Source organism: Pelobates fuscus, chromosome 12, assembly GCF_036172605.1.
Source record: "Pelobates fuscus isolate aPelFus1 chromosome 12, aPelFus1.pri, whole genome shotgun sequence".
In the NCBI taxonomy this organism is placed as follows: domain Eukaryota; kingdom Metazoa; phylum Chordata; class Amphibia; order Anura; family Pelobatidae; genus Pelobates; species Pelobates fuscus.
Window position 1 is genome coordinate 23480072 of NC_086328.1, and position 12440 is coordinate 23492511.

At 43.3% G+C, this 12440-nt stretch overlaps 1 protein-coding gene across 1 annotated transcript in view; it reads left to right on the forward strand.

Moving 5' to 3' along the window:
* Positions 1-238: 238 nt before the first annotated feature.
* NAE1 (NEDD8 activating enzyme E1 subunit 1) overlaps positions 239-12440 on the forward strand; it is a 48624-nt gene continuing 36422 nt past the window's right edge. Inside the window, exons 1-4 of the mRNA XM_063438295.1 lie at positions 239-311; positions 4411-4514; positions 5845-5905; positions 8480-8510. Of these exons, the coding sequence (XP_063294365.1) occupies positions 262-311; positions 4411-4514; positions 5845-5905; positions 8480-8510 (246 nt within the window). The 5' untranslated portion in view covers positions 239-261. The remainder of the gene's footprint in view (positions 312-4410; positions 4515-5844; positions 5906-8479; positions 8511-12440) is intronic.

The window sequence follows — 12440 nt, forward strand, 5'->3', positions numbered from 1 at the left end:
ACAGGTACACAGAGTTGGTTTGTGACTGCTATGGCTTACCCTTGGCACGCCAGCTTTCAAACTGCTGGCTGAGCCTGATGTGAGGTGCAGTCAAACAGCTGAGTGTACTACTTTACATGCGGAGTAGACATGCTATATTAGGTAAATTAATCATTTTTGACAGAAACACTCCTGTCATACTGATTGCAGCCAGCCCCAGCATGGCACATGTGAGCCCTCTACCGGCAGGAAGTGCTGTCTGACTACTTCCGGGTTACAGACATGGCGCAGGGATTACTGGCAAAGGAGCAGAAATATGACAGACAGCTTCGGTATGATGATACTGTAATCATATAGCTAGAATATTAACTCTGTATATACAGCATGCACACTATACACAGTATCCCTCCCTGTATACAGAGCATGTACACTATACACAGTATCCCTCCCTGTATATACAGCATGTACACTATACACAGTATCCCTCCCTGTATATACAGCATGTACACTGTACACAGTATCCCTCCCTGTATATACAGCATGTACACTGTACACAGTATCCCTCCCTGTATATACAGCATGTACACTATACACAGTATCCCTCCCTGTATACACAGCATGTACACTATACACAGTATCCCTCCCTATATATACACAGCATGTACACTATACACAGTATCCCTCCCTGTATACACAGCATGTACACTATACACAGTATCCCTCCCTGTATACACAGCATGTACACTATACACAGCATCCCTCCCTGTATACACAGCATGTACACTATACACAGTATCCCTCCCTATATATACACATCATGTACACTATACACAGTATCCCTCCCTGTATACACAGCATGTACACTATACACAGTATCCCTCCCTATATATACACAGCATGTACACTATACACAGTATCCCTCCCTGTATACACAGCATGTACACTGTACACAGTATCCCTCCCTGTATATACAGCATGTACACTATACACAGTATCCCTCCCTGTATATACAGCCTGTACACTACACAGTATCCCTCCCTATATATATACAGCATGTACACTATACACAGCATCCCTCCCTGTATACACAGCATGTACACTATACACAGTATCCCTCCCTATATATACACAGCATGCACACTATACACAGTATCCCTCCCTGTATACAGAGCATGTACACTATACACAGTATCCCTCCCTGTATACACAGCATGTACACTGTACACAGTATCCCTCCCTGTATATACAGCCTGTACACTACACAGTATCCCTCCCTGTATACACAGCATGTACACTATACACAGTATCCCTCCCTGTATACACAGCATGTACACTATACACAGTATCCCTCCCTGTATACACAGCATGTACACTATACACAGTATCCCTCCCTATATATACACAGCATGTACACTATACACAGTATCCCTCCCTATATATACACAGCATGTACACTATACACAGTATCCCTCCCTGTATACACAGCATGTACACTATACACAGTATCCCTCCCTGTATACACAGCATGTACACTATACACAGTATCCCTCCCTGTATACACAGCATGTACACTATACACAGTATCCCTCCCTGTATATACAGCCTGTACACTACACAGTATCCCTCCCTGTATATACAGCCTGTACACTACACAGTATCCCTCCCTGTATACACAGCATGTACACTATACACAGTATCCCTCCCTGTATACACAGCATGTACACTATACACAGTATCCCTCCCTGTATACACAGCATGTACACTATACACAGTATCCCTCCCTATATATACACAGCATGTACACTATACACAGTATCCCTCCCTATATATACACAGCATGCACACTATACACAGTATCCCTCCCTGTATACAGAGCATGTACACTATACACAGTATCCCTCCCTGTATACACAGCATGTACACTATACACAGTATCCCTCCCTGTATACACAGCATGTACACTATACACAGTATCCCTCCCTGTATATACAGCCTGTACACTACACAGTATCCCTCCCTATATATACACATCATGCACACTATACACAGTATCCCTCCCTGTATACAGAGCATGTACACTATACACAGTATCCCTCCCTGTATACACAGCATGTACACTATACACAGTATCCCTCCCTGTATACACAGCGTGTACACTATACACAGTATCCCTCCCTGTATATACATCATGTACAATATACACAATATCCCTCCCTGTATATACATCATGTACACTATACACAATATCCCTCCCTGTATATACAGCCTGTACATTACACAGTATCCCTCCCTGTAAACACAGCATGTACACTATACACAGTATCCCTCCCTGTAAACACAGCATGTACACTATACACAGTATCCCTCCCTATATATACACAGCATGTACACTATACACAGTATCCCTCCCTATATATACACAGCATGTACACTATACACAGTATCCCTCCCTATATATACACAGCATGCACAGTATCCCTCCCTATATATATACACAGCATGTACACTATACACAGTATCCCTCCCTATATATACACAGCATGTACACTATACACAGTATCCCTCCCTATATATACACAGCATGTACACTACACAGTATCCCTCCCTGTATACACAGCATGTACACTATACACAGTATCCCTCCCTATATATACACAGCATGCACAGTATCCCTCCCTGTATACAGAGCATGTACACTATACACAGTATCCCTCCCTGTATACACAGCGTGTACACTATACACAGTATCCCTCCCTGTATACACAGCGTGTACACTATACACAGTATCCCTCCCTGTATACACAGCATGTACACTATACACAGTATCCCTCCCTGTATATACAGCATGTACACTATACACAGTATCCCTCCCTGTATATACAGCATGTACACTATACACAGTATCCCTCCCTGTATATACAGCATGTACACTATACACAGTATCCCTCCCTGTATATACAGCATGTACACTATACACAGTATCCCTCCCTGTATACAGAGCATGTACACTATACACAGTATCCCTCCCTGTATATACAGCATGTACACTATACACAGTATCCCTCCCTGAATATACAGCATGTACACTATACACACAGTATCCCTCCCTGTATACACAGCATGTACACTATACACACAGTATCCCTCCCTGTATACACAGCATGTACACTATACACAGTATCCCTCCCTGTATATACAGCATGTACACTATAAACAGTATCCCTCCCTGTATATACAGCATGTACACTATACACACAGTATCCCTCCCTGTATACACAGCATGTACACTATACACACAGTATCCCTCCCTGTATACACAGCATGTACACTATACACAGTATCCCTCCCTGTATATACAGCCTGTACACTACACAGTATCCCTCCCTGTATACACAGCATGTACACTATACACAGTATCCCTCCCTGTATATACAGCCTGTACACTATACACAGTATCCCTCCCTGTATATACAGCATTTGCATTGTACACAGTATACCTCCCTGTATATACAGCCTGTACACTATACACAGTGCAGCTCTTTATATATAGCATGTACACAATCCCTGTGGAGCCCTGTATATACTGCATGTACACAATGCCACTCACTCTATACATAGTGCAACCCTTTATATACAGCATGTCCACTATACACAGTATCCCTCCCTGTATATACAGCATTTACATTGTACACAGTATACCTCCCTGTATATACATCATGTACACTATACACAGTATCCCTCCCTGTATATACAGCATGTCCACTATACACAGTCTCCCTCCCTGTATATACAGCCTGTACACTACACAGTATCTCTCCCTGTATATACAGCATTTACATTGTACACAGTATACCTCCCTGTATATACAGCATGTACACTATACACAGTGCAGCCCTTTATATATATAGCATGTACACAATCCCTGTGGAGCCCTGTATATACTGCATGTACACAATGCCACTCACTCTATACATAGTGCAGCCCTTTATATACAGCATGTACACTATTCACAGTCCATCCCTTTATATACTGCAGGTACACAGTGCAGATATTTATATAAAGCATATAGGTCATTAAATTTGTGGTGTACACAATGCCAGTCACACTATGCACAATGTGTTGTCTATTGCACACAGTGCAGCAATAGTGAGTAATGTATATGCAATGCATCACATACACACAATTCCTACATAATGTGTACAGGTTTACAACATCTATATACAGTGATTTAAGTACTGTTTTATGTAGTGTACATGATGCAGGTTTTTTAGGACCTAAATAAAGAAGAAATGTGTTCAGAAAAATACCATAAAAAAATATTCCATGATACCGAAACAATATATGATGCAATCACAATATATGATTTTTACACTGATCCCCAATTTAAGTTTGTGCTATGACTGTAATGCATTTTAACCATTTGTTCTTCAGGCTGTGGGGGGACCATGGTCAGGGAGCGTTGGAATCTGCTCATGTCTGCCTTATAAATGCCACAGCTACCGGGACAGAGATTCTGAAAAACTTGGTACTTCCTGGTAAGTACTTAGCATGATTTGAGATGAGTATTTCATAAATGATTATATTTTGATTTTCACTCTTAAGTATCATAACCACTAAAGCTCATTGTAGAGGTCATGGTGCAAAGAATCAGTGGATGCTGGTTCCCAGTTTGTATTAAACTACATTTGAGCAGATTTTATTTGCCAGGAGAGACCTGGTTTTCTTATCAGATTGGCCCACATGCTACTACTAAGCTAATGCCTAAGTAACTCCTGAATTAGTTGAATCTTTGACAGCAGTGATAGGCTGAGAATGCTGAGAGTGGTTTAACTACAGCTTATTGTATTTGTTCTGGTGAGTAGAATCATTTCCTTCAGGCTTTTTGCTGTAAACACTGTCTTTTCAGAGAAAATGCAGTGTTTACATACAGCCTAGGGATAACTTCACTGGCCACTCCTTAGATGGCTGCTGGATGTGCTTCTTGGGGCAGTGCTGACAGTCAGTGTCTCCACCCTCTACATGCATTAATTAAATTTATCTCTATGAGGAGATGCTAATTGAACAGGGCTGTGTTTGACTTGTGCTTACTCTGCCCCTGATCTGCCGCATTGACAGTCTCAGCCAATCCTATTGGAAAGCATTGCGTGTGGTTCAGAGAATCACTTCTGATGATGTCAGCCAAACAGGCTGATCGGGGCAGAGGCAGCAGCTGCAGACTTGACTACAAGTAATATTTTACTATATTTAGAGAGGCCAGTGGGGCCTGACCCTATAGTGTTCCTTTAAGGTGTCAGTTAATTCTGGAAGAGCACCATTGGGTTCTACAATAGCTGGGGATCCACAACTATCCCTGATTTCCCACCTTGACATAAAAATGAGCACAGACAAACGTAATTTATTACATCCTACACATTTGCTGTTGGCGATTTTCTGCCAACACATTAGAGCACCCAGTAGTATGTGACAGAGGGGGTGCCCATGGCTCTGTTTGTTCCAACCTCCCCATAATTAAGAATATATGTTTAAATGCACTTTCTAGTTGTGGAGTATGAAGGAACATTTAAAGTGAACTACACCCACCCATGGTGCAGACTGTACAGGTACTGTGCTCTAACTGCATTAGGGCATGTCTGGGCAAAAAAAGAGAAACTTCAAAGACAGTCTCTTACCAGAACCTCTACGGTAAGCTGTAGTTGTTCTGGTGCCATATGATTCCCTGTTACACTTCCTCAGTGTTACATATAAATCAGCGAAATCAGAAAAAATAATTTGCAGAATTTTACATATACTATAATCTCTCAAGCAGTTTTCCAAAACTGTTTTTCCATATTGTTACATTTCCCTTAATTTCTCTTTCTTCTCCAGGCATTGGCTCCTTTACTATCGTAGACGGAAATGTAGTCCATGGAGAGGATGTTGGCAACAAGTATGTGTTCCTATTCAATGTTACATATTGCAAAGTGTGGAGAACCGGTATTTGTATAACTGCATTAAAGCTACCCTAAAACACTTGTCATGTGGGCACTATAATCACATCATCTCAATAGGTACAGCTTACTTCTACTGGTAATAGGCGGCCAGTGATGGGCCCAGAGTGTCAGCTAACGCTCTCAACCTATCATTGTCTCCCATCAGTGCTTGACTGAATGTGTCTACACTTGCCAGGCACCAAAGGAGAGGCAGCATGATGGATCAGTTTTAAACCAATTAAAAAATAGTTTAACACTAGAGGGTAAAGCAGTGCCAGGGGTTGCCAGGCACTATTGAGACAGATAGCTCCTTTGCTTTGCAGGCAGGTTGTGCTACCTGTGGCTTACCAATGAAACTCCAAGTTGTATACCGAAATGCCAGATGGGGCTGTGGGGAAGATCCAGTCGAGGTTGAAGGATTTCCTGGTCAGGATGCCATGAGATGGAGAACTTGCATTTGAAATAGTACATCATAATTATCCATTTTTTAAACTGCTAACCAAAGTAAAATACCCCTTTCTAAAATACACTATTCCCACGCAGTTCTAACCCTTTGTGGTTCACAATCGTCTCGGCAGTTCTCAGAGTTAACTCTTAAAAGACTTTAAGAACCTTAATGTTAAACATTGCACTCATACCATTTCTTAAGAACCTAATGTTAAACATTGCACTCATACCATTTCTTAAGAACCTTAATGTTAAACATTGCACTCATACCATTTCTCCCAAAATACCTAATGCCAACATGGAATGGCAATTAACCCTTTGTGTGCATACACACATTTCTTGTGGAAATTAATTAAGTTCTCTTAGCTATGGCCATAGCTGACATGACTAAGTGACACATTGCTACCCAATGTTAAATTAAAAAAAACAAGAAATATAGTATATTAAATAAGATTAGATAATCAATGGTTTGTAATCATTTATTATTACACATTTTCATTATTGACTACTTTATAGCGCTATATATATATATCTCATCAAGATTTTTGGAATGTGGGGTAATATCTCTTCTTCTCACACCGCCAAGATAAGATTACTAACGCTGAAGAAATCTCTCACCAGATACAGTGGGATGTGGTCATGCTTCTTTCTTTAATCAGTTGAACTCGAGAGATAGACAGTAGCATTTAACTGGAGAAGTGCGTACTATGTTCCTAAAATACCAAACATTACTCCTACTTAAAATGTTATAAAAAATGTTTGACTGGTACCCCTTTTTCCCCCTGTTAAAAGGTTTATTTGTTCCCCGACCGCATGGAACCATTACTAGGGACCCCCTTTCACCTTGCTAAATCAGGTTGACTACCTAACAGACAGACTCCAATGAAGTACCACTGATCACCGCACCTGGTTGTAGTATCTCCCCTGGTTGCACCGGGGAGGGGGAGGGAAAAAGTATGCCAGCTGCCTGGAACTTGCAACCAGATCAGAAGGCTGCCATGATCCAGTCATACGTTTACCCAGGTGCCTGTCAAAACCATCCAATTAGGGCGCTTTTTGGTCTGTGTTTGTGAGGAGTTTAGGATAGTTTAGAAAATCCACTGTTAGCGCCAGAACACCCTTACATGCATTACTAGCTGCGGGGGAAGGGAGAAGGGACTTTTCCCACACATAGAGGTGTGAGGTTTGACAATTACCCCCTGCAGTGGGAATACACATTTCTGACTATTTAAATATGCTGTGTTTGTGTCAGTAAAAGATGTACCTGTTTTATCCTCACTAAGCCTCGACTAGTGTATGTGGAGTGGGCTATAATCACTGCTCTGCTGATGCTGAAGCAGCTGGACAAAACAGAGACCCTGTTCTGATCCAGAGATTCGTAACAATAATCATAGCTTACCATTCCATGACTGTAACGCCCCTGATTGTATAAGAAGATTGTTCATTATTTGGTAATATTGATAGTTAAAGGGACACTAAAGTCACCTGAACAACTTTAGCTTAATGAAGCAGTTTTGGTGTATAGAACATTCCCCTGCAGCCTCACTGCTCAATCCTCTGCCATGTAGGAGTTAAATCCCTTTGTTTATGAACCCTAGTCACACCTCCCTGCATGTGACTTGCACAGCCTTCCATAAACACTTCCTGTAAAGAGAGCCATATTTAGGCTTTCTTTATTGCAAGTTCTTTTTAATTAAGATTTTCTTATCCCCTGCTATGTTAATAGCTTGCTAGACCCTGCAAGAGCCTCCTGTATGTGATTAAAGTTCAATTTAGAGATTGAGATACAATTATTTAAGGTAAATTACATCTGTTTGAAAGTGAAACCAGTTGTTTTTTCATGCAGGCTCTGTCAATCATAGCCAGGGGAGGTGTGGCTAGGGCTGCATAAACAGAAACAAAGTGATTGAACTCCTAAATGACAGTGAGTGGATCAGTAAAATTGCAGGGGAATGATCTATACACTAAAACTGCTTTATTTAGCTAAAGTAATTTAGGGGACTATAGTGTTCCTTTAAGATCCTCCATAGTGACCAGACCTTTATGTTTATGGAATAATCTGAGCGTCTTTCTGTCTTTTGCAGCTTTTTTCTTCATAGAGGAACTATTGGTCAGGTAAGGTCTAGTTCTTTAAATTACATTTACTGTTCCTTTTATGAGCCGTTCTAAAAGGCTGTGTGTCTGCCACACCAGAACATGGTTCCCACACCTTGTAATACATCCCCATTGCTTACATTTGTGGCTGATGACATTAAGGTGAAAGGTCAGTGTTTGAATGGGCCCCACACCTCTCTGTTGTCTTGATGGCACACTCCTCTGTGTAACAGCAAGCCTTGGTAAGAGTGTGCTATAGTGCCCACAAAAGCTCTCCTGCAGGGGGCAGGGCCTAGCGGGCGAACGGCACAGATGCCATTTTAGGAGCTCCGCTAATCCTGCAGTGAAAAAAGAGAATAATACCTAAACGAGCACACCCCGACCGCCGGGGCGACCAGATTCGGTTCCGGGAGAGCAAACGGCACACGACGATGCCTTTCTTTCTGCAAAAGGGTGCAAAGCAGAAACGCCGGCCTTCAAAGGCCTCCCAAGCGGCCAGCCAGAAATACAGACCGCATGCAACCGCGGCCTAGTGGGATACAGACTGGCTCACACCCGATCAACGGCAAGCGCAGACACCAGAGCCGGAGGAGATGGGCGAAAAATCCCACATACCCCAAGACACACAGGACATTGGCAAGCTGCTTCAATGCACACCCAAGCCCAGAGAGCTGGAGCAGGCCGAACCAGGGGCCTATGACTACCAGGAGAAAGCAGGGGTGAGTGAAGACACACAGGGACCATCCACAGGGGGGCTCCCATCCCCACAAACCCCAGTCAACACTGAACCTGCAACAAAACAGGACATTGATAACCTCTTCGACATAATCCAAAAGCTTTTTGCCGCAGACATAGCAGCAGTGCGGACCGAGGTACGGGCGGTCACTGCCCGCATCCAGGCGTCTGACACAAACATAGCTGATCTGCAAAGCAACCTGGCAGCCGTGAGAGACACCGTAACGAAACTACAAGAGCAACACTCACACATGTCTCTGAGACTAGACTTACTGGATGAAAGATCCCGCCAGAAGAATGTAAAGATCAGGGGGGTCGCAGAAGCAGTAACTACGGAAGAATTACCGCCCCTCATAAGACGCCTATTAACTACATTGCTCCCAGCAAAACAGGCGAAGCAATTCGCACATGACAGCACATACTGTATCGCAAAATCCGCAGGAGCGGAAGGTCCAAGATACCAGTGGGACATGGGATGTCGACAACGTCACCCCCTTTGTCCCCCGACATGGAGCAGTGACATAGGGAATCACACCTCAGCCACAGATTAAGACTCCAGTGCTCCTTTGACCCAACCTTCATATTGAGCACCCCTACTTCTACTCCCACTGCACTGATTTGACGGATACCCCAGAAAAAGTCTGTGCCCACTATAGCCCGTACTATAGCGACGAACATAACAGGGCCCCACGTAGGCCTGCTTCCCAGCACCCCCCACGTCCCCTCCGGTTAGGGACTATGCAAGACCCTCAACTACCAGACGACAACTAATAGCCCAGACTAAACGTTAAGGTCCCCTATTCCAGTACTCTCCTCTCCCTTTTTTTTTTATGTCAACCACAACCTATATTATAACTAAGCGTCCAAGAGGAAAATACACGACCTGACGAGCTCCTAAGATACACAGATGACTTTCATTAGGGGGTTTTACACCCCAGACGACAAAGCGACATAAGAGCAAGCTACACAAGACATGGATCCTAGTTTATAGGTCATAGCCCACTGTAACACATTTCAAGCGTTAAAGTTACTACAACATACTACTGTCTTTTTCTTCAAAATATAAAATGTGGGGGGGCGGGGCCTGACCGCCGACGGGATCAGACGTGCTCTGTCTGAGCTCCCGCTTCAGGGTCCGAAAGCCGGCGCAAATTGAAGGTCAACCGCGACTAGAAAGCCACACCGGTGACCACACTGACCCCTAGACGCTGGGGTAAGCGGGGATACCGCCTAAGACCCGGTCCGGCACCGACAGTAACCCGACTGGGGCCTGGAGCTCGTTGGAGCTTGAGCCGGGACGAGACGGACGCTCTCCTGGGTCTCCGTCCGGTGTCTCGCTCTCCCCCACCCTCTGGACCGGGGGGGGTCATCCCGGTCTGCAAGGGCACCTAACAGCGTACCAACCTGGGCCTAAACAACCGCCCTGGCGAGGAACATCCACCGGGCGACAATCCAAGATGGCCGCCGCACGCCAACCATGTGCGTGATCAAACTGACTGAAGGGGACCGTCAGACCACCATGAAAGCCTGTCCCAGGTTTCAGCTGGCGGACCATGCTGAGCAGAAAAAGGTACAGGCTTCAGGCAAATACCAGGGAGCAAAGGGGTATACACAAAACGGGACCCCACTAAACCACCCCTCTAAAGCAGAACCACAGGGGCCACCAGACCCTAAAGCTGCCAGGCCAGACAAGACAAGCCAGAGGGACAGAACACCAAGCCCTCCTCCCCGCCTCCAGCTAGAACTGGCCCACCATACCTGCCCAGACCTATTATACCACAACTACCGCCATATGTCAACGAACAGCGCAGGATGACTCCACAGCACCACCAGGGCACAAGCGGCACTTACCAAGCAAACACAGCGCAGCGAGAACCACAGGAGAACTGCTCAAATCCTGTTCAACCTGACGGACTCATGTAACTAAGCCTGCATCCATGGACACTGACTTAAGCCAGTTATCTGCCCTAAAGTTGAATCCTAATATGCTCAGCCAGACACACTACCTACAGTGCCTACAGCATGATTTAAACACTGTATTAAGCGAGGAACTCAAACTAGAATGCCACACTAGCAAACCTTAGGGCTCAGACACCCACTTCAACTAATGAAAAGCGTTATCATACTTAACCCTAATGTAAAGCTGCATAGAATGTTATACCTGAGGCCTTCCCATAACCTATGAATACACTTAAGCTTAAACACTTATGCTTGTTCACTCACTCAGTGCCCAGGGCACATACGTCAGTTAAGATAGCCTGAGTACTAAGCCATAGAGTTTCTCTTAACTACTGACAACTATTACTCTACTATTGTGATTTGTTTGTTATTACACTGCAAAAAAATGTGCAAATCCTACTAATGCCATGCTACTGATATCCTATGTTTGTCTTGCAATGCTTGATAGAGCTGTTGTAGCATATGAAGCTCTACTGTACACACTTGCACGATAAAAATAAAGAATTAAAAAAATATATATAAAATGTGCACTGTTATGCATTCCTAACAAATGTTATTATATGTTGATTGATGTGCCGGCAAAAGCCGTTGGGGCAATGCTAGCGAGTATGCTAAACTTACTATATGCACCAAAAATAAACAATTTAAAAAAAAAAAAAGCTCTCCTGCAATCCTATTAGATCACAGAAAAAAATGAAGTAGCCAGGCTGGGTACCTTGGCTGTTTTCATCACCGTTACACCAGTGAGGGGCAGAGAACTGTGACATTATCACGGAAATGCTTTTACATGTATAATCTAAACATTTAGTTTACCAGCAGCAATGGAACCAGAAATAACTTGCAGAATTCACATTCTCCTTAGTAACTTGTGGGGCTATCATTACACTATTTGCTTTTTCTGTTTCTATTATTCTTGCATTTTGAGGGGGTGAGATGTATTTTTTTTTTTTTTTTTTTTTAATCCCCAAAGATTTTCATGTTCGATCATGTTTAGTGTGACATGCATTAAGTTATTTGGTTTGTGTTACTGTGATTGCTCCAGATGTTGAACTTAACTTTTTCTTTTATACTAATTATGGGCCATTATGTTTCCATCTCTGTACTGTTAAGACTAGTTCCAGGGAGACCATTGACCTTTCTCAAGCCAGCATTTACCCTCATGAGATTGTTTTACTGAAATATTTTATTTAAATGAAGTGCACTTTTGAAAATGACGTAAATACTGTTATTTTACACCTGTGTCGTCGTGTACCCAAT